The 22,938-nt window shown below is 40.1% G+C and overlaps 1 protein-coding gene across 2 annotated transcripts in view; it reads left to right on the top strand.

The window, feature by feature from the left end:
- igsf21a (immunoglobin superfamily, member 21a) overlaps positions 1-22,938 on the top strand; it is a 219,373-nt gene that overhangs the window by 97,276 nt on the left and 99,159 nt on the right. For both annotated transcript variants that reach the window (XM_034138627.1, XM_034138625.1), the window contains exon 3: positions 15,676-15,797. In XM_034138627.1, coding sequence (XP_033994518.1) covers positions 15,676-15,797 — 122 coding nt within the window. The remainder of the gene's footprint in view (positions 1-15,675; positions 15,798-22,938) is intronic.

The following is a 22,938-nucleotide window of genomic DNA, read 5'->3' as shown; positions in this document are numbered from 1 at the left end:
GGGAAAACGAGCGGTTATCACATTGGAGACCCTTTTATGTCAACAGAGCTGGTGTCAACATTCCCAAAGGGGAATACATTTATATCGTAATTAAAACTGCTAATAATATTTTGATATGCAACAACTCTTCATTTAAATGGCTGGAGGGATATTTATCTCAGGCTGAAGTGGTTGTGTGTGTGTGTTTGGGGGGGTACACTTTGGCAAAGCACGGATTCATTTAAAGCTCTTTAACAAATAATTGGCCTCTGCTGTGAATGCATGATGTCCCTGCTAATAGACACATTATGTATAGGTTCCTGCACTACTCCTCCATTTGACCTTTTGTTTACGATGAAGTAATGTTTTCTTCTTCCTCCAATCAATTAATCAATCAGCATGTTGTTGTTTCGCATAGCAGGATATGTCTGCCATTCCCTAATGGGTACTAACTAAACTACACTGTATCATATTAAACACACAGCTGAGGTTTCATTCAGACAGTGTTACAGGATTGGGCAAATAACAGAGAAAAGTGGTGAGCAATACAAAACAGAGTCGGTTATGTTGTATTTTATTGTTGCCTCTGTGTTTAGTGTCCTGTCTGTCTGTAACTTTGTGTGGTAGTGTTACCACTGACAGGTCTCTCTTGCAAATGAGACCTTGTGTCTCAATGAGATTTTACACCTGTATAAATAAAGGCTAAATAAAAAATAAAATAAATAAATTAACCAGCCAGGGTTGTATTCACCCAAACTCACAATCAGTTAAGAAAAAACTAAGTCTTCCTTAGCCGGGCTGCTGACTGACTTACCGGTCCACACCTGCTCCAAAAAGAGTGGTGCAGTGATGTCATATTTGTTTTAGTCCAGACCCAGGAGTTAGCACCACAAGGGCTGCCTCGACGTATTTAATATCGTGGAACAAAAAGTGCAAATCTCTTCAGCTTATGTTAAACGCAGACCTTTTTTCAGACTTCTAACCACAAACATGTTCAATAAACCATTGACTTCGAGACGAGGGAACCGGAGGAGGTAAAATGCTCAGTCTTTTGCGGTTTAAGGTAAACAAATGCTTTTTTAATTACAAAAAATTGATATGTAAATGATCAATGTTCCCCTTATTTTGATGTTAGGATTTGGCTTAATGTAAAATATTTTTCTCTGGTATTTTTTCTGTCCTCTGCCTGCCAACTAACACCTGATTTGTGAAAAATGAGGTCAACATTTGTGAAGTGGACGGCTCCTATCTCAAAGAACGGCCCTTGGGGGGGGAAATGTGTTGGCGCTCTCAAAGAGTAGGCATAAACTGGAGGAATTAAAGGTTGTAAATGTATCAAAGATGTTTATGCTTTAATTAAAGATTTGTGTTTTGAAAATCATGAATGTCTGACTGGCGGCAATGAAACAGATGTTTGGCAGAAGTTTAGTACTCCACAGTGTTTTAAGTACTTAATTGATGTTTAGTCACAAGTTTTGTATCTAAGTCGGGGTATGAATTAAGAGTTTCTAGTACAAATAGGTCTCAGGATACTGCTAAATCCTGTCTGTGCTGTACACACATCAAGACAAAAAAGATAAAGCAGTGGAACATGCGATTAGTCGTGTAGACTAAATGAGAAAAATAGAAGGATTTGATATTAAATTATCATTTTTGTTCCTCAGTACTTAGCTCAGTTGAATGAGGAGACAAAGTCACCCTGGAAACAAGCATTAGGAGTAAATAATACGAGCCACTGTCTGCTTCCTTGAATTAACTCAAGCATGTCTTATTAAAAATGGAAAAAGGGCCCATGCCACATTAAGGATTAGAAAATTGTATTTAAGCATGAAATGAGCCCTATGCTGTGCGCCGTACAGACAGATGGATGTTTCGACCAACTCAGAGACATACTGTATTCCAGGGATTTGCACAGAAGATTGAAATATTTGGTCGAAACATGTACATTATTCCACTTAACCTTTCATAATGCTGTGTTGCCTTGATGAATACATGTGAGCACATATAATACAAAATACAAATACAAAGTGTAATGTAAACATGTCACAGTAGAGGCACAAAATACAAATATGAACCATGAAATTAGCATACTATGTCCTCTATAACTACGAGGAATCTAAAGTTATTGTAGTTGAAATCAATCGTTTAGTTTGTTCTACTGTATCTATCACCTTATCCTGCAGTATGTGAATTTCAGCTTTCAAGCAATTTATGTTCCACTGATACATTTCACAGAATGAAGACAGAAAATGCGTCATAATAATAAACTCACTCATAAGATTTATGGAGAAAACAAAAACCTTTTGTCTATTTTAGCATTCTGCCAAATTAGCATTCTGTTGTGTGCTCACGATCTGCTGTATGATTTATGCGCTGAAGAACACTCCCCATATATCCATCAGCCGGCAGATGCAGATGGTGGCTGCAGTAATGTGGAGGATATGGAATAAAAAGAAAAGGTGGCGAGGGGTGGAGAGAAGTGTGAAGCTGCAAACGTATGCAGACTGGTTATGTCCACAGCGGCCCTGATGTCTTTTAAGACCATCTGTTATCCAACTTGTATGCCCTTGTGATCTAAAACCCATCTGTGGTTTTTATAAGTATACGGCAGAAAGGTTGTACTAATGTTGGTTTGGGAATCAAAGCTGTTTTTTTTACACAGATAATAAAAACAAAAACATGGTAATACTGTTTACCATATTGAATAGTCAACTCTATAATATTTGATCAAACAACAAAATAATCATTAATAGTTTTGATTAATTATTACCAATGTTATTTTTCTTCAGTTCTATCATTCATTTGTGTTACTGTATATGAAAGTATGACTTCATGTCTTATATACTGCGACTTAACCTTTAAGAGTAGCAATTGCATTAACGTTACAATAAAATTACACAATGTGTATAATACCAAGTGTTATCACAACAACAATTACATTTTAGGTTTATTGTTTTACACACTGGAATTCCTATAAAGTATTTGTATTATTTGGTAATGATTAATGAATAATTTGTTAACCTTTAAGAAATTGTTTACGAAACATAATTAAACATAGGTGGATACAAAAAACAGTGATTAACAATATATAACCAGTTGGATGGTTAAGGAAACTATATACCATTAATACAAATACATATTTGTTTATACATTTTTCCGAAACTATAGTCATTTGGTTATCAATTCTAAATATTCAAACATTGTATACAACATTATATAAACTGCAAGAAAAAATTGTTAAAAGGAAATCTTAGTGCTACTAATAATGTTTTTTTTTGTTAATGGTAATATTTGTTCACTGAAAGTGAATTATCCCAAACTCTTATATACGTAGGTTTGTGTGCATGTAAATGGTCTCCAAAGGCCAAAATCCCAAAGTTCCCTCCAGAGGGAGTTTCTCTTCTCTTTCAGACAGTGGGTGAAAAGAGGTGCTGCAGCACAGGCAGTATGAGAAAAAATAAAGACCTTTTTGAACATTAAAGCATGTAAATATGTCACAGTAGAAGCACACAATACAAATATGAACGTGACATGAGCATAATATGTCCTCTTTAACCTTCTTTAACAATTTTGGAACCAGTCACACTTGTGTTGGCATATTTCTTGTTTTCAACAGATTGCTCACATCATAATTGCACAGTAGCTTTCTTGTAACCAGCTTTTTGACTCATACAGTAACTCAATGACGTGTAGGAATTGCCTTGAGGATTTTGTGGCAATAAAAGTTCCACACATACACCATCACCATTAATTAGCTGCTGCTAGAATAACTGATAACCAACGACAAATTCCACTTAACAATTATGAGTTGCACAGCTTTATTTCAATGTAAGTTGTTGAGAAGGAGGACAGCGTTACTCATTCCACTTCTCTAAACTTTACACGACCATCATCCCCACATTCAGCAAGTATAACTCACATACTGTATGCAGCCACTTAATTACTTGCCGCCACACAGCTTGTGTTTCATGCTTGTATTAACTTTGACATAATGCATAATACGTTTGGAGAACAGTCATCCTTATTTGTTTCAATGTTATAATTTGCCTAATAAAGAAACATGCATGTACAGTAATGGGAAAAGTGGCTTGGGGTGAAGTAAGGCTGCTGTAGCCTGGAGGTCAGATGGATGGTAAAACAGATATATGTATAGTCATGCAACCTGAGGCACATGCATTGTGTTACATACATTACACTCTGACTGAATTATGCTAATATGCTAATTATGCTGTGTAGATGCATGCTAACAGTGGTCACGCCTGTGTTCCATTTTCACAGAAACGACTTAAAGCCAATAGGATTTCTCCATTATATTGTGGTTTATTTGGAGAAAACAAGCTCTGTCAAAAAAAAAGAAGAAAACTATTTTTTTTTTACTTTATTTGGATGTTATTTTCTCTAACAAAATAATGTTCACAATTACTTTACATTTTTTTTATAACTTTTATTTGATTTGTGTAGCTTAAATGCTAGAAGTTAGGCTATCTCATAACTTCTCGACGCTTGCAATACTTCATCTCCACCGAAAAGTAAATTAGTTTTACCACATTTGGTAGACTCTGCAGACTCTGCAGTCTGATTTAGTGAATTGTAAGCAACAGCCTTTTTTAGGGGATGTTTAAAAGCTTTTATTTAGTGTGATTTAGCGAGCGAGAGAGAGAGCGCGCACCGGTGCCAGCAGGGACCGCGTTGTTAGCATCTGGTTAGCTAGCTGCACTAACGGATATAAGGAGATGTTTCTAGAACAAGGTGAAGGGAAAGTCCTCCTCTCAGACTGAGAGGCTCAGGTGAGCTAAAGGACTCTCTGAGTGTTTAGATAGTTGACTTTAGTCTAAATTATCTCAGTGGGTCTCAAACGGTTTGGTCACCATTTATGTAAACAATTATTTCCGAGGCAAACCTTCATCATTATAGTTAGAAAACAATAAGAGACTAAATGAAAAACAGGTATAAAATACTATATGAAAGTAAAACAAGAATACAGTTTAAAAGGGGAGTGATTTGTAAAATATCCATAAAGAAAAAGTAAATCTGTTTACAGTTCTGTTTCATATGGATGTTGAGAGATGTATCCATAGATCTCTTAATATTGCTCTCAAAGTGCACCAGATTGATGCATTTAACTTCAACATTTAAAAAAAAAAATCTTCCCGGGGGAGCATGCCCCCGGACCCCCCTAGAGGATATTAGGTCCACTCCCCACTTATAAAAAATTGCACTTTACCCCTGCTTACACCTATATGCCGTGAGCTGATTATCGAGCCTCATACAGTCGCAGGTGTACTGTGTATGTATGTGCGTGTGGGGAGTGTTGCAGTAGAACATTCCACTGTAGCACCCGGTGCATTAATGGGAAACCCTAAATGTTTGAGCAACCTCTATGAAACGTCAAGCTATCCCACAGCACCCCCAAAAGAAAATCTCTGGCGCCGACACTGGTTATGTCCTAGAACAAAATGTAAAAATCCCTTAAGCTTGTGTTAACCACAGAACTTGTCAGGCATCTAACCCAAACCCATAATTCTATATTGCTTTTGTTAAGAAATATATAATGTGTAGGGTTTATTATTTAATGATAGAAATGTGCCGGTCTTCTAAAAGGACTTGACGGTTACATTTTTTAATATCCTTTGGTTTTTTTCTTCTCATCAATGAAACATGAAGTGTCTCCTTCTGTGTCCTACAGTCCTTGTTCAGCCTGCCAGGAGTCTGATAAAGACATTGTCAGTGGAAGGTGTGAATGTCGAGTCACTTAATGCACATTGATCAAACAGATTAAGGACAAGTGCCCACAATGATGTTCCTCTCCTGGAGCTGCATCTCATTACCTGCACGTCCTTGATGGAACTGTGATAAATCGACACTGTTTTACATTGTATGCCAGTAATTGCTGTTGTTATGCAATCCATGTGCTTCTGCCTCTAAAGTTTGCAATAATTGGATACTTTATTCTGTTTCTCGTGCTGTTTGATTGTCTACTGCATGATTGTGTATTGTTCATTTTCCATTTTCTTTGTTTTCTTTGAGAAAAGTATTTTAATTTACTCTTTAAGAAGATACAATGCACTTCTACACTTCCTCTTTTTCAACCATCAGGCATTCATAGTCCTTTTTAGCTGCGCCACTGTTAGCATTGATGCTTCTGAAATGGCTAGCTTTTACAGAGAGCTGCCCAGAACATATTTCTTTTGTTAGCTAATCAGTTTCAATGAGCAATTTGTTTAGAAGAGCATTGCTTAAGGGCATCTCAATGGTAATTGTTGAGGTAGATGAGTGATTCCCCGCACTGGTTTTCCAAGCCGCTCTTGGAATATGAGCGGGAGGCCATGCCAGTAACACATGATTTTTGTTCTAAAATGTAGCACCACTTAAATTTCATTCAGAAAGAATGAGCCCTGTTTCATCTTGTTTCTTAAACCTGTGTGTGACTAGGCTGTGTTGCCCTACTATATATAGTAACTAAATAATAACCATAGACCTGTAGATCAGCAGACTCCAACAGGACTGACCTGCTTTGATCTCATCACCTCCTTACTGTCAGCCAACAGGCAGCCTGTCTTCATCAGAATGACAGCCGTAATAACCGTCTCTGGATGGCCTTGTCTCAGATGGCTTTATATAACACGCTTGCATAACGCTTAACTGCCTGAATTTATACCCTGGCTGTGGCTGACCCTCACCCTGCTACCTCCAGGGTGCAGCTGAATGCAGCTGAATGCAGCTGGTCTCTTCCTGTTGGTGGCACAGTTTTCATGAAGCCAAGCTCTAATCCGTGTATGTAATCTGGCAGTTCCAGCAGCAGCCAATCACAACCTGTTTGTACTCTATAATATTGGAATGAAAATGCCTGACAGCAGAGCGGGAGCATGTGACACCAATAACGGGCCAGGGAAAATGTCCACTGTTATGTGGCTGTCCCACAATGAGTGTGCAGGAGATGGCACTGAAAACTTGTTGAACTGACCACCACCACATAGACACACTGAAATAAAATTGCCTTATTAGATAGAAACATTTGAACACCACATTAACTGATATAAACACTATATATTTGGGGAAATAATGTAGAATTTTTTAGCTTTGTTTTTGTTGTTACGGTTTTTTAATGTGTGTTTGTTCTAGTGGTTTTTGTGTGCTTGAGCCTGGGGTACATTTGAAAGATCTGTCTGTTTTCTGTGTTGTTTAAAACATGAGTCACAATGGATACCTCATCTTTTAACTGCAAACCAAATCTACCTATGGGTACGAACCTGAACTGAACCTGAACATGAACCTAAGGACTCAAAAAAAGTCATAGATTTCCATAACATTGAACAAAAACTAAAAAGAGGTCACCATCATCGTTCATTCCTGTCAAATTTTGAACCAATTTTCTCAACCCACTTCACCGGCATCCGTTTAAATTAGCATGGCATTGTACGATGAGCGGATCCGAGCATCAAAGATACGGTACATGTTTGCTACCAGCCCGAATTAACCGCAGTCCCCCACTGAGAGTGGTGACAGACAGAGGGAGGAGAGGAGCCTGTCATTTGAAGCATGAAATCCCTTTAACTAAGTCCTCTGTCACTCAGCAGCTGGTAGGGGAGCACAGCATGCAGAGCAGTAAACGCACAGGTTAAGAGGCAGGGCCACCGATGCGGCTGGATCTGCTTACTGAATGAAGATCAACATTACGCAGCACAGACACAGCCATCACTTACGGACCTCCTCAGTCAGCAGGCACTCCATATCAACACCTCAGCGTTCCCCCTAGTTACACTTGGCAGCTCTAAGTGCTGCAGACTAATAAAGTTAATACACGATGCACTTTTATCCTGCTGCATCCTATTCTGTTTGTTTTATTGCTCTTTTTTTTGGGGTACAGCACTTTGCAACACTTTCTCCCCTATTGTCGCTACTATATAATGCTTTGTGCTCCATAAAAGCAATGATAGCGAATTTCATATCCAACCTCAACAGGGCATTATTGTTGTTCCTCCCTTACCAATCTCATACTGCATATCTCCGTGGGCACTGCTGTTTTTTGTTTTTTTTACAGTACCTCAGAGATAGCTTGTTGTTCATCTGAATGTAATGGAATGGAAAGGCCCATTGCTCTAAGACCTATTTAATTTTGAAAAGATGTGATGTTCTTCTTGCTTGTGTACTTTTTCATCAACTTTCATTGGTTACAGGATAGGCATCAATTGGTTTTCAACACGGACCTGAAGAGACTTTACAATTCACAAAGTGTGCTCGAAATGATAAGCAAACACATAGAGAAAGTATTCATTGTTATTTCACTTCATGAGTCCAAACAACAATATTAAAAGTCAAAGTTATGGTATGTCAAGTGTACACGCTTTGCACGCTCCGTTCTATTTTGAGATGTAATTTATCCTTGCAAACAGCAATTATACCATTTTATAAGTAAGACAATGCGTCCCAATGATTCGCCCTTTCTCCAGAAGAGACTTTGTGAGATAATAATATTAGGGAAATTAGCATGGATATGAAGAAAAGTGCCAAGCTGGTTCGTGACAATGCTCTGATCATCTCTTTTGTTGCTGCTCATCTAAGTCTTTAAATGAGCGACTGAATGGGAATAAATCTCATTAGGATATTATTTGAGCGCCATGCTGCTGTTCACTTACGCAGCCTACACACGGCGGCGTGCGTTGCCGCTTGGCGGTGGGCGTGTCTTGAGCTTGGGGAGTTTACGCGAGCAACGCGACCAACAACCAATCACATGAATCTCCCGTGTCTCTCCCCAAGGGCTGGACAATTGAAGAAGTGACCAGAAAGTCGGGTTTGTCAGCTGGAAAAAGCGATGTCTATTATTTTGGGTACTAAACGAACGGGGGCTTGCAAAACGTTTAGCTGCCGCAGGACACAAGAGTTTGCGGAAACAAGACAGGAGTTGATAATTGGAAGGGGGGGTCTGTGTAAAGTTTGTGATGGGAAGGGGGGGGGTTTCTGTTTGCAGCGGGGTAAAAAGGCTTTAAAAAGGCTCCCGTGTATGAATCTCACCATAGACATTAATGTCTAAAAAGCGATTTTTAGACATTAATGTCTATGGTGCTATTTTATGCAACATTGGCTAAATATACTACCTATGCGTGCTGTCCATTCAAACGAAGTACACTGGATATAAACTCCCCAAACAGGCGAAAACCTACCAGTTTCACCCACTGTCTCTGCCACCTCCCTCCATGCCTGGCTCCTCCGGTTTGTATCCCGGTAGGTGAACAGGGACTGAAAGCACCGGGTGATTCCCTACCGCTACGATTATTTTCTCCTCCATTTTTTGGCATTTGAGGAAATGAACTGCGGTCTGGCTCTCTCAGCATACATGCGGTTTGATTGGCTAGCGCTTGAACTGTCAGATTTGCATACGCGGGATTTGATTGGCTGACGCCTCCGCCTCAGCTTCAAAAGTAGAACATTGCTCTACTTTTGCAGCGAGCACCGCGAGAAAAGCTGCGCTTTGCTCCCAGAATGCAGTTCGGTGAATCGTGACGTCACCCCATTCAAAGTGAATGGGCAGAAGCGTTGAAGCGTCAACGCACGCCGCCGTGTGTAGGGGCCGTTACAGAAGGGGTTAGACATGTAGATTCAGATCACAAAGAGTACTAGTGAAATAAGAATTCTTCAAACCCCATTATCATCTACTTGTAAGACACCACGTGAAGAACTTACTGTTATTACTCAACCCTATCTTAGCATAACATTAACGCCATGAGGTCCTGCAGGTTAGAATATCTTTATAGTTGTCATGCATTTCATATTTCATCTCTTTTGTTAACCAGCGTGAGAAATACTTTCAAGAAAGGCTTGCTGTAGTGACTTTCTGTGAAATGATGAAGCAGGATTCAGGTTGAATCTCTCACAGTTGGCCTGCAGTGTATTAGCTGAATTGACTCCAGTGGCTGCTGATGCAGCTGCAGCCTATAAATAGTCCCACCCCAGACAGGCGGAGGGAGGAGGGCTTTGGTTAAACCCTGAGACCCAGGCCTAACTTGACCCCCATAATAGGCAACATCAGTAGAGAGTTAGCTCAGCTGGCAGGGCAAGGAAGGATACAGGGGCCCCCTTCGCCTTGGTATTATCACGTCTCACACTGAAAAAACTGAAACATTGACTTTAATGAGTAGTACAGTACAGTACAAAACTGTATTGGTTGAAAGCAATAATATTAAGTTGAACCTAGTATGTGTTATACTTGTTGAACTGCAGACCACCATATTGAAACACTGAACCTGAAATTGTCATCAGTAGACAAAAACTCAACAATATCTTTTAAGAAAAAAAGTTTGTTGTTAAGGTTTTTTAATGTTCTTTTAGTGTTTTTTGTGTGCTGGAGCGTGGGGAATATTTCACAGATTTGACGGTTTTCTGAGTTGTTTGAAATGTGCATCACAAACTGAATCTACACTGAAAAATCTAAGTTGACTTTAATGAAATGTGTTATGCAGTGGCGAACCGTGTCTATCACTACTGGACCTTCTGTAGACACACACCCGCTATCTAGTCAGATTTAAATGCACAACAACGCTTACTAAGACATTAACGAACCATTCAACAAGTGTGTGGAAACAAAATGCATCTTGACCTGTTTCCATTTCAACGTTAAAAACAATGAAACGGCAAATGAATTGCTACGTCGCATTGATCTAGATCCTCTGCCTCGAGGCAGTGAACTAACGGGCCTTCTAGACTGAGTACCCTGGAACCGAGGGAAACTCTGAAAGAATACGCCCATTGGCTACAAATCAATATATGATTGGTTGAGCAATCTGTCAATCCAAACGTACGCTCTCATTCAGTGCAACGGCCAGGGCATTCTATCAAGGATACAGAATACCTTGGTTGAAGGATATTCTACCCAGAGACCCAGAAAAATATCTGATACATTTTTCTTCTAACACAAAACCACTGAAATGCGTCGTGCATGGACCGAGAAAGACAAACAATTCAACCTAACACTGTAATATTACAGATCAACGACGCACATACGATTCTAATTTATTCATTTTATTTACATGTTATACCATTTTATTTATATAATTAATCAATTTTTGTTTTTTTATCTGAGTGTTTCAGGGTATTTTCTGAATACCTTGAAGGCCCTGACGGTTCACCACTGGTATTATGTCAACAAATATCAATGTTTTTAAGTTAAATAAAAGCAATACTATTAAGTTAAACCTAAAATAACTTGATATTATTGCTTTCAACTAACTTAATACAGTTATGTTAAATCTGTTGACATAATACATTTAATTAAAGTCAACATTTCAGTGTTTTCAGTGCATGAGGAGCCTGTTTTTAAACACCTTCAAACTCCCCCTCAAACTCAGCAACCTGTCGTGGACTGCTCTTTCGCGTGCTGGCTACTCCCTCAGCCAATACCCACTATCTGCTACAATGCAGACGGGCGAGGTGTAGCTCACTGTCTGCACCCATGCCTGCCTCTTTATATCTCCAGATGGTCGTGTTGGAGGGGTTTTGGTGCCTCTGTGCCTCATATGAATTGCATGGCCTGGATTCAACAAAGCAGTTGTAGCAAAGCGTTGCTTCCCCAACGGTGCTTTTCTGCAATCAAAGAGTATTCATCTCCCTCTTGCCCTCTCTCTTGTACAGCCGTTTTGGCACAGTTTGGCTCTCTTTTTCCCCTCCCACTCTCATCCCTTTTCTATTCCTCTCAGTCAGTAATTTATACCACAAACCGGTCCCCTTGTGGGGATAGGGAGACATCCACTGATGTGTAGATTTTTTCAGATTTATTACACAGGGGTTAACGGGTCACTCTTAATTAAGAGGTGAAATCATTAAGGGGGGATAGATAAAGAGAGGGTGACACAGAGATGACCTGTCTGAGGCAGAAATCTCCTCTCTGGTCCTTATAGCTCCCGGACGACCAGAAATCTGACACCTGCATTATCCACAGGGTTTTTCAGAGAGAGGATGTAGGCAGTTGTAATGCTTGTTGGATTAGACGGGCTGTGAAAGACGAGACGGCTACACAATGTCTCCAACTCACCTCGGTACTTCAGGGCTCGGAGATCATTTCTGCATTGGTTTGAAAAGCTTTGAAACCCTCTTGTAATTCAACTGCAATGTGTTTGTATTGAGGGGGAGTGAGCTTCGTTGCTCGGGATTTGTCAACCATTGCTTAAATTAGACACACTTTAGCAAATAAGCACAGTCATGTCTTTATTCCGTAAAGCAATGTGCGTTCTCTTTCCCTGTCGATGGGAAACAAATGACTTTAAAATGATGATAATGTGAATGCCACATTTACTCTTCCTTTGATCTGAGCTAATGATTAATCTAATGAATTCCTCAAAACACTACAAATATCCATTTCCTTTTGAAGCGGTTATCCACAAACTCTTCTATCTTCTTTAAATCTTCTTCATGGCTGTGGTAATTTTCTAATACACTTCCATGACATCACTTGGAAATTAAACATTAAACGTCTTTTTCTCCTGGTTTTTGGTAATGATTTTTAACTTTCTTTCTCTGCAACGCTTTTGTCTTTTTCAGAACTGCTAAAAGCTCACACTGACTACCCAGTTATATTACTGCTATCAGAAAGAAGGATTCACTTACTTTGAATAATAGGATCTGTCCGGGAAATTACCTCTACCTTACACTGGGTCAGTCAGTCGTTTTTTTAAGAAGAAATGCAACATCTTAGAGGTCTGCTGCAATGATAGAAAATCTGTCATAGTGAGCTGCCAAGGTTATTGGATTTAGTGTTTAGCTCACACACATACAGTACATCAGGTCAGACTTATGTAAGGTCCGTGTCATCTGAGACCTGACCACTAACCACGTGTGGACTTTGAACAAATACCTTGGGGCCATCGTGTTAGGCCATGTCAGAAGAGTAGCTCTAACAGGAGTGATGTAGTACACATCTCAGAGGAACTAATGCTGGCGCTTGTATAAAGGTCAATGGGATAATTGCATGTGTTCTTTAGGCAAAATGGCTTAATATGTAACTCCCTGGCTGTTTCCTTTTTTTTATTTTGTTGGGTTTCTCACAGCAGCCTAAATAAACAACAAGCCCAAAGTACATTTTGCATGTCATATCTTTGTATCAATAAATGTAATAGCGAGCCTTTTGCAAGATGTGTTATTAAGGTGACTAAAAACCTGCTAACAAGCTGAGATGTTGTTGAACCAAAATGTATGATATGTGTCAGCCATATGTAAAGGCACACAGTCAGTTGTTCACAGCCAGTGTAGCCTGAGGGCGGAACACTTCAGTGGCTGCTTTAGGTCAGCTGGAAGGCTACTGTTTATTTGCAGAATGTGCACACACACACGTGCATCATGCAACGTTGGCTTTTCTGTTGCATAAATGCAGCTTTAGCAGAGCCTTTGCCACACGATGATTTGTGTGCATGGTTTCCTTAGTGTCCTAGTTACATCTGGTGTTGTGTTTTATATTTGATTGATATTGTTTTCTAGAACTGGTATCGAAAATGGCATACGTCACGGTTTCAACAGCTGCTTCCTGAAGAAAACATTGTTTGACTTGACGTACAAGTTCCAGTGAAAGCCTTTGGGTGGATCAAAGGTTAAGGTTAGGGTTAGAGAAAAATATATTGTACATCAACAAAACAAAACTCAGACTGAAAGGGAACAAAACAGATGTGTTTCTGCAAATGTTTCCAACAGAAGCACTCTTTCTGTGTGGAATCGAAAAAATAGAAGCAAGTAAATGGAAATGAACCATTCCAATTTAATTGACAGTTGTGCTGCATAATTTGTCTTTATAAATGCCTGTCCCATACAGTACTAATGTCTCAGTGACATATCATCATTTATCCAGTAAAAAATATGCTGCCTTTCAGCTTTCCATGCAGGTGTCATACATCACACAAGTTAAAAGTGCTTTTATTTTGAAGCCCTGTCATGTTCAACAGCCATATCAGACAGAAACGTCTCTTGACTCCCTACATGGTTGTTTCTAAAAGGTCCATTACTGTAAGTGGTGGCAAAAGCCGAGGTGCTAGGAAAGCACAATTTCTAAACATGGCTTTGCTTTTAGAGGCCGACCCTTTTCCTGTTTCATTTCCCTGTTCTGCATCTTAAAATGTAGCCAAATCATTGCCTGGTGTCTACATCGAGCGATGGTGTGAACTATTTGTGTACTAAAAATGAACAGATGGCTACAATACCCCGGGTGCCAACACTTTATTTTTTCTTGCCAAATTATGAGACTTAAAGGGGACCTATCATGCAAAATGCACTTTTGTACGTCTTTTATACATGAATATGTGTCCCCGGTGTTCCAGGGAACTCACCAAGTGTCAGAAAACACAACCCTCTCTATTTTCCTCCATACCCAAATCTCTAAAAAAGGGGCTGCAGCGGATCTGATAAAAACTGATCCAGATTTGAACACTGTCCTGACGTCAGGACAGTGGCGCTACGGCTATTGGGCCAACTCCACCAATCAGGAGGAGACAGCCACGGCCATTGCCGTTCGAAAGCGCTGGAGACGCTGTAGTACATATGCCAGACCTGTAGATGGTGCTGTTCTCACAGAATCTGCCCTTGCAAAAACAGAGCTAAACATTTTCAAATTGAGCAAAATGAGGCATGGCTAAAATGCATGATCTGTTTGGAATTTTGAAAAAAAAAAGGTATAAATATGCCTTATATAGGTATGGTCCTACACTATATTATTCAAATATAGCATGATAGGTCCACTTTAAGTTTAATATTCTCAAGTGGAGGAATGCTTCAGAAAAAGCATTGAAAGAACGCATCTTGACCTTCTTGTTTTTCTTAACTTATGAAACATATTCAAAGAACTTTCTTTGCTCCTGTTCCGGTTGTCTTAGCATCTCCCTATGCAGTACTACTCAGCACACTAAGCCTGAGGCAGTGTGCTTCCTCCAGAGGCAATAGGTTATATGAGTTACCCCGTGTTCACACGGAACAATATTTTTCTTATCATTTAAAAAACAATGCGACTTTGTCTCCTGATGTGTAGATTTTACATATCATGAATTGCTTTGGCGTTGTTTACCTCACTGAAGGGATTGGATTGGATCAGGACGATTGCATCTTCACTGGCAGGCGAAAGAAGGATCCCCGGCCCACCAACAATTTCCTTCTTCAAAGCAGCATTAGTGGCTCCATTAAAATCCTGTCACCCTTTTTCATTTATGTGTCTGTGGATTCTGAGGAGAGGAGAAATCATAGTCATTCAAATGCTAAGTGACTTTAACACTCCTGTGAATATTAGAAAGGAAAGAACTACTCCATCATCTGCCATACACGAAAAAAAAGAAGAAGATGAGACCAGTGTTTTGAATATCCTTTCCACCTACCTCTGCAGTATCTCGTCACAAGCCATTACCTCCGCAGAAAGCAGACTACTTGACACATACATAACACGCTCCGTGTCAGTCTTCATTAAGACTTAACCATCTGCTCGAACACATACCAACGGCTGCCGAAGAGACTGTCTTGCTGATGCTATCATGTCAGCATGTTTTCAATCCCTTTGCCTTCAGACATTGTAAGGGATGAGCTTATCATGGCTGCAAATGAATCAATGAGATATCTGCAGGCAGGAGACAACAGTTTATATGTAGGAGAAGCTCAAGGGGGGAGAAAGGGTAGACCCTGTCCCATCCATCATTAGACGAATCATCTTATTAATTCTCTCTCTTTTTTGCTTCACAGGTCACAGATGGAGGGACCATCAAGCAGAAAATCTTCACCTACGATGCTATGTTTAACACCAATTACTCTCACATGGAGGACTACCGCAGGCGTGAAGACCTCGTGTACCAATCAACCGTCCGGTGAGCATTAAAATCAATTGGTTTTATTTAACACATGACTTCTTTCTTTCCTAAAGAGGATATATAATGCTTGCTTCAAGGTTCATATTGGCATTTTCTGCCTCAACTGTGACATGTTCACTTACTTTAATGCTCAAAAAGCTCTTAATTTCTCACATACTTCCTGTGCTGCAGCACCTCTTTTCAACCTCTGTCTGAAACCAGAGCCCAGTCTGCTCTGATATGGTTAGCTGGCCGGCTCTGTTGTGATTGGTCATCCACTTATGATGTGTCGGAAATGTCCCGCCCCTTAGCAAAACAACTACAATTTATTGGAGCGCTAGCCAATAGAAGCGCAAGTGGTACGTGGTGATGTCATTACGTCACAGAAGTGAACAAAGGACACCGATTGAGGCGTTTCAGGCAGGGGGAGTGGGAGGGAAACTCCCTCTGGCTTTGGGATTGTAGCCTTTGCAGACCATTTATATGCACAACAACCTATGTACACGCTACAGGAATGGGAAAACCCCAAAAGCCTAATAGGGCCTCTTTAATTCCACTCATGTTACATGCTTTTTCTCCCTTCACTTTGCAGATCAAATACATTGCAAAATGCTTACCTTGTGTATAATCAAATGACATCGTGACACTGTGATAGTAAATGCACCAAGATTAACTGATGTTCAGTGCTACGTAACTTTATTCCCAGCCATCTGCTGTTGGTCAGACCAGGCCATACTGGAGTGACCGGGCAAAGAGGTCCTCGCATGATCACAAGAGGACAGGAGGCATTGGGGAACTCTAATCAGCAACCCTGCTCAGAATAAAGAGTTCAATGTTAAAGGTGTATCCAACATCTGGCCAGCCCGGTCCTTATTCCAGCCACAGTGGTGCATAAATCCCAGGTAGCACAGCCCTGATCAAGCAAGTAATCATTAGAGGAGAACATGCAGAGGCTCTACGAACATACACAACACTACTGGCCCACTGTGTAGGTTTTAACTTGGGGTGTCAACGTTAACGCTTGGGATTATTCTGAAAACCTTAACGCATTTGACCTAAACTTCCTCCTGTAGTTCTAACGCGGATGTTTACCATAAATTCCATGGCGATGAAAAGGCATAGAACGTGGATACATTAGCACAAGCTACATGCTACATGTATTGCACTGACTAGAGACCACTAGACATCAGTAAGAACCATAACTACCTAGGAGCAATGGCACACCTAAACCACGACAAATGGCAACTGCATTGGTTTGCGTAAAAGTGGTGAAAATGAACAAAAGGTATTTGCGAAACCAAGCGCTAGTTTCTTGAAGTTGAACAGGAGTGGGAGATAGCAGACTAGATCACCACTGTAGGAACAGATAGTGCATTCAATAAAAAAGGGGAACCAAGAATACTACTACTACTACTACTACTATAAATTGTCTGACTTCAAACTGATAACTCATATCACATTATAATCTCCTCCCAAATACAAGTCAATACTATATTTTAATTATTTGTATTGACAGTTAAGCATTTTTTTATCAATTGACAACACTAGTCCTAACAAGTTTTACTGAGCAAGAGATGGAGAAAGAGAGAGTAGTTGGCTGAGGAGTCATCTTGGCTTGATTACACGGTAACTGCGTGATGGGGGCTGTCTTCCTTCACCCCCAGGCCTCCAAAATACGGCTGGCAGCTGTCTGCCCATCTCCTCATTCCTTCCTCTGGCTCTCCTCCCACTACAGATACCCCTGACTGAATGTTCGACAACAAAGGAAAGTGATGGCCATACAGCATATCTACGACTTCATTTAGAATCGCAATGTTTCCCTCTTTGCATCTTTGTGTAATAATCCTACTTTCATCGCTCGCTGTCATCTTATCTTTGTCCTGATGCTTTTCTTTGATTCCGCTCATGTACTTCTCTACCTCTTTGTGTTTTTTCTTCTCCTTCTGTGCCTCTTGTTTTCCCTCATGTGTGGTGTGGATGCCCAGCTGAAGATGATTTATTTGGACAATCCTACTATCCCTTTGGGATAGTAGGATTCATCACAATGGAAAGGCGTACACACTTACATGCACACAGACATGGAAACACAAGTGCACACACAAACAGAAAACATAACCCCCCACGCCGAGACACCCACACAAAGATACCTACAGCGAAAGGAAGTGAGAGAAAGTCTAATGCAATACACCGGAGGGGAAGGGGGATTTCGAATGAAACCGCATCAGAAACAATTGGATGCTATACCTGCACTGACCTGTATCCGGATCTGTGTCACAATGCTTAACCTGTGTTAGTCAACCAGAGATAAATGTGGACTCCTGCCAGTCGCAGCGTTCCTCTCAGTGAAGAACAAATTCCCTCTGCTTGGTCACAATCCCACTTTCATGGTGGCACACAGGAGCTCAACACTGCTAAGAAATGCAGAAAGCTGCATTTTGTACCCGCTGTAATCTCCCATTTCCACCTGAGAATGGTAAATCTTCTGTACAAAGCCTTAGAAGTCTGACAAATCCACTTGTACGACCAAAAACGAATGCCTCAAAATGCTGTATCTTTTATAAACTCAGAGCATTTTGTAGGGAAATATATTTTTAGCTTTTTTCCCCTCTTTGCTTTTGTGAAATATTTTTTCCAAGCAGCAATATGTGATTATTGTGCTGTACTAGAACAGAAATAGAGATGTTTTTTCTCCTCACACGCCAGCTTGCAATTATAAGACGGTTTCAGAAGTGATGTTTAAAGATGGTGACTAATAGCTGTCAAAGATTAAGATAAAGTCAATATAAAAGACTGGAAGCAGCTGTAACTGTGTCTGTTTTTAAGCGCCAATGTACAGGCCTTGTAAAATAATGACAGATTTCGCGAGTATCTGATGATACTTGAAGTCTGGAGGACCTCCAGTATTCAAGCTAAAAATAATTAAAGCAGGAGTATGCATTTTGGCACAAGTAGGTTTGCTTTTACAAATGGTGGAGACTTTTAAATTCATGGTTGTGGGTTTGTATGCAATTTATTTCCCATGCCTTCTCACATGCATGCAATCTATAATGTTGTAGGTATGAGCACTTGTTATTAATAAGTGCTTTTCTGAGACCTTGCTGCACCTGCCTTACGACCGTCTTCACTGTAGTTGCTGCTGGTACCATATATTTCCTGAATAAATGATACCATGTGTGCTGTGGTTAAAAATGTCTTTAGAAAAAGTGTTGTTTTACGTTGTATACATCTCCATGGTTTACCTTTTTGGCCCAAACAATCCGCTACACAAAGCCGATACATTTCTTAATGAACCATTCATCTTCTTGAAAGATCAAAAGGTTTTTTCTTTCAAAAAACAAAGAGAATTTGTCTGTTGAAAGTTTGAAAGTTACAGTTTAAGTGTCAACAATTCAGGTTAAAAATGGGGGCAAACAGGACTATGTCAATAAAACAAGTGCTGTAATTTAAACCGCTAGTCAGACAGTGGCGCTTCTAGACCAAATGTACCAGGTACTTTATGAGAGGGTAACATTTTATCCAGGACAAAAGAGACATTTTAGTTGAGTATAAAGTCGAAGCGCCCATAAAAGACCATTATTGGTATTTGTTTCAGCTACATCATTTGTGTCAGTAACAGTTTTATTAAATTGCTTTAACAAAAAAAGAAAAGACACATTCCCATGACTTCAGCTTAATAGACTCTTCTTTTCTAGGGGCGCCACCCTAGATAACAGCTATTGCAGTCAGCCAACTCCCATTAACTACCTTCCCACATGGCCAACATGCAAAAATCTGCCATATTGACCAAAACCAACAAGCTCCCTATTATTTACACGCAACAAACAGAAAGCTATTGCTGAGTTCAAGATAATCGGTAGACCCAGTCAATCGTTGCCTCACTTTCTACCACCATCTAATCTCTGTCAGATAAATCAAACTCAAAACTCAACTGGAACGGGCATGTCTCCACTGTCCATAAACAAATGTACAACTCTGCAGTAGCCATTCAACAGAAAAAGTTCATTTAAATTCCTGGTATGCTTCAAATTGCCTTGTGACTGCTAGACTATATTAGTTATACATTTCTTCAGTCACCCCACCCCGACACTTTAAATCAGACTAACCTTGTTGTTGTTCTGGCAGTTTTTAGGAGGTGAAACAGCTCAGTAAGGTCTCTGAGTAAATTATGGATATTTCCTGTGGGAAGTTGTGTTAAGAACGTCAATTTCAATTTTATTTTGATTACAGTTGCAAATTAAAAACGTTCATTCTGATATCTCCCCCCCTCAATCTTACACTGAAGGTGAATGTGTCCACCGAAGCGTCCTACATTACAAAGAGAGAACACACTTGTGTATTTTGAATCTGTATAGCAATTATATTATTATTGTGTGCTATGGTGAATATACCTAAGGATAAAAGAGTTGTTTTAACTAAATTGCACATACTTTTATATTGTTTAGCTTTCCCTTAAAACTATTAACCTGTATATAATACAGATAAGCTTACATTACATTTAATTTAGTTGATGCTTCTGTCCAACGTATCTACAAATAGTGCAATTAATCATAGAGATTTAAACTCAGACCAACAATAAAAGATACATTTGCTTCAAACAAGCCAGACCCTTGTTAGTGCCGGTGCACTCGTTAAAGTCTTAAAGAGTATCATTGCATGTACAAGAGAAACAGGTGGGTTTTCCGTTGGTGACAGAAGGTGTGTAGGCTTTCTGCTGTCCTGATTTCAATGGGGAGCTCGTTCCACCATTTTGGAGCCAAGATAGCGAACAGCCGTGTTTTTGGTGAGTGCTACCGGGTTCCACCTCGCAGTGAGGGGGTAGCAACTCTGATTGGCCGAATCAGAGTGAATTGCATGTGCTAGAGTGAGTAGTTTGATCATGTCCTGGATGTAAGAAGAAGCAGATCCATTGACAGCACGGTAGGCCTGTACCAGTGTCTTGAAGCATATTCTGGCAGCCAGTGAAGGTAGGGGAGGAGTGGTATGGTGTGAGATAAATGTGGTAGGTCAAAAACCAGTGGAGTTGCTGCATTCAGAATGAGCTTCAGAGGTTGGATGGCACTGGAGGTAGAGCAGCCAGGAGGGAGTTGCAGTAGCATTGCCTTCTGGGTCAGTACGGGGCATCTCATCCTGATGTCATGTCATCGTATCTGCAGGGACATTATTAGTGATGTAAGCAGTGACGGACAGCTGGTAGTCCAGATTCCTTGCAGATTGATCCGAGTGTAGGAACAAACATTAATATTATGTTCCTACTTACATTCGGGGTATTTTAGGAAAAGTGACAAATTAAATCATTCCTATTTTGACAATTTTGAAATGTTGTAACACCAATTTCATTTGAATTATGTACTGTAATGCAAATTCCTACTTTCTTACTTTCAACGTGGCTTTTCTCTTCTTAAATTGTTTAGGAAAAGTACAAAACATAACCCATTTAATGCAATTTAAACGGTGCTATAGAGCTCCTTCTGTAATCACTGGAAAGTCTTTTTTTTGTGAGGTTTCTCTATGGTCCCTTTCCTGTTCCAGTAATACCTCCATGCTTTTTACTTATTTTTCACTGAGCCCTCCTCTGTGCATTCGTATGGATTTGAATCCATGAATGCAGTTCGGGTAGCAAACGACAGAACTAGAGCTTTGTGGATAAGAACAGGGAGATGAGCTACATCAGCATTTACTATAATATGAAAGCCAGCACAAAGCCAATCGCACCTCCCTTGGCACTGGGAATCACAGCAGTTTCCTCGTCATTTTGTTTCATGTTTATTCCTTAAGAAAACCTGCGTGATTACAAATCTCGTCCTGTCCTCTAAGCAATTTTCTTCTGCTTTTCATCGAGTGAGCTGACTTACAGACGCCAGCTTTGACCCACTGGAGCGTAATGCTACGGGCCATAAAGAGTATGTGACAATGTGCTAGTTAATTTGATGCAGAGATTGACTTGATGAGCTATCAGACGCCTCTCTGTCAGGTCTGCTCTTTTTCACTCTCCATCTCGGCACTCGCATTTGCTTGCATTTGTAGGCAGGAGGAGTTCTGCAGGACGGCCTACATAACAGGAAAGAGCTTTCAGATGCAACTCCTAGGGGACAATCGATCTGTCTTTGCGTGTGCTGTTTTTGATGCTCCTCCACGGGGGCCCATTGCTATCGATGTCGTCTGTGTATGAAGTCTTTTTTTCTGGTATACTGGGGAGAGTTTGAAGTGTTTAATGTGGTTTGCTGGAAATAGTTTGGTTATTCGATTACCTACTCACTTGGTTGGGTATTAACCATGAATATGTTGTGTGATAAGTTCAGTTTGCAAGGCTGAAGAAAAGACTTGTAGGTGGCAAAAGTGGCAGAAAGTATGGTAATTGAAGATACACAGGGAATTTTTCTCGTAAAATACTAAATGTTTATTACAGGATGTATACCATGATAATGCTTGTCATATATGATAATGAGTTATATATCATAGTAAAGCCACATGCTAATAACTGTGTGGCACTGTTGATTTAAGTCCTGATTCAAAGGGATAAAAAAGCAATAATCTAATATATTGAAAAAAATCTAAAATGCGGTATATTAGGTTTTTTCCAATAAGTACATTAGAAGTATGACTCATTCCTAGATGAGTTTCCAATTGACATTAAAGAGGAGGCCGCTGTAGGAAAAAACAGCTGCCCCACGTGAGTCACGTGTTCCACTTTTGTGAACAGATTCTCAATAGACTACCACCTCTGAAATACATGACATCAAAGATTAGACAGGTTGTTGAAAAATTAATTCCTGCAGTCTTAATATTTTACAGGAATCTCAATGTTATGAGTACAACCTTTGCTCTTTTTCTTCCCCATATTCTGACGGATATGTCTTCCTGTCAAGCTGCAGGAGAATTCAGAAACAGGCGGTCACTCATGCTGTGGTTGGAAGTTTCATGGCGGCCTCCTCCCCCTTTTTCCCGGCAATACTTCAATGCTTTGAATCATCTTATCTCTGGTTTCCTTCCCCCTGCACTTGTCTTGGTTTGAATCCATAAATGCAGCAGTCAGGACTGTGGATAACAGATCCACGGCTTTGTTTGTAAAAACAAAGCAATGGGCTACATCAGCGTTTACTATAATGTAGCCAGCCAAGACAAAGCCAATTATCTCCCCAACCCGCCGCTACAGATAGAT

Source organism: Trematomus bernacchii, unplaced genomic scaffold (genome assembly GCF_902827165.1).
Source record: "Trematomus bernacchii unplaced genomic scaffold, fTreBer1.1, whole genome shotgun sequence".
Classification (NCBI taxonomy): domain Eukaryota; kingdom Metazoa; phylum Chordata; class Actinopteri; order Perciformes; family Nototheniidae; genus Trematomus; species Trematomus bernacchii.
Note: the sequence above shows the minus strand (reverse complement) of the source record. Positions and strands in the feature narration are given on the sequence as shown.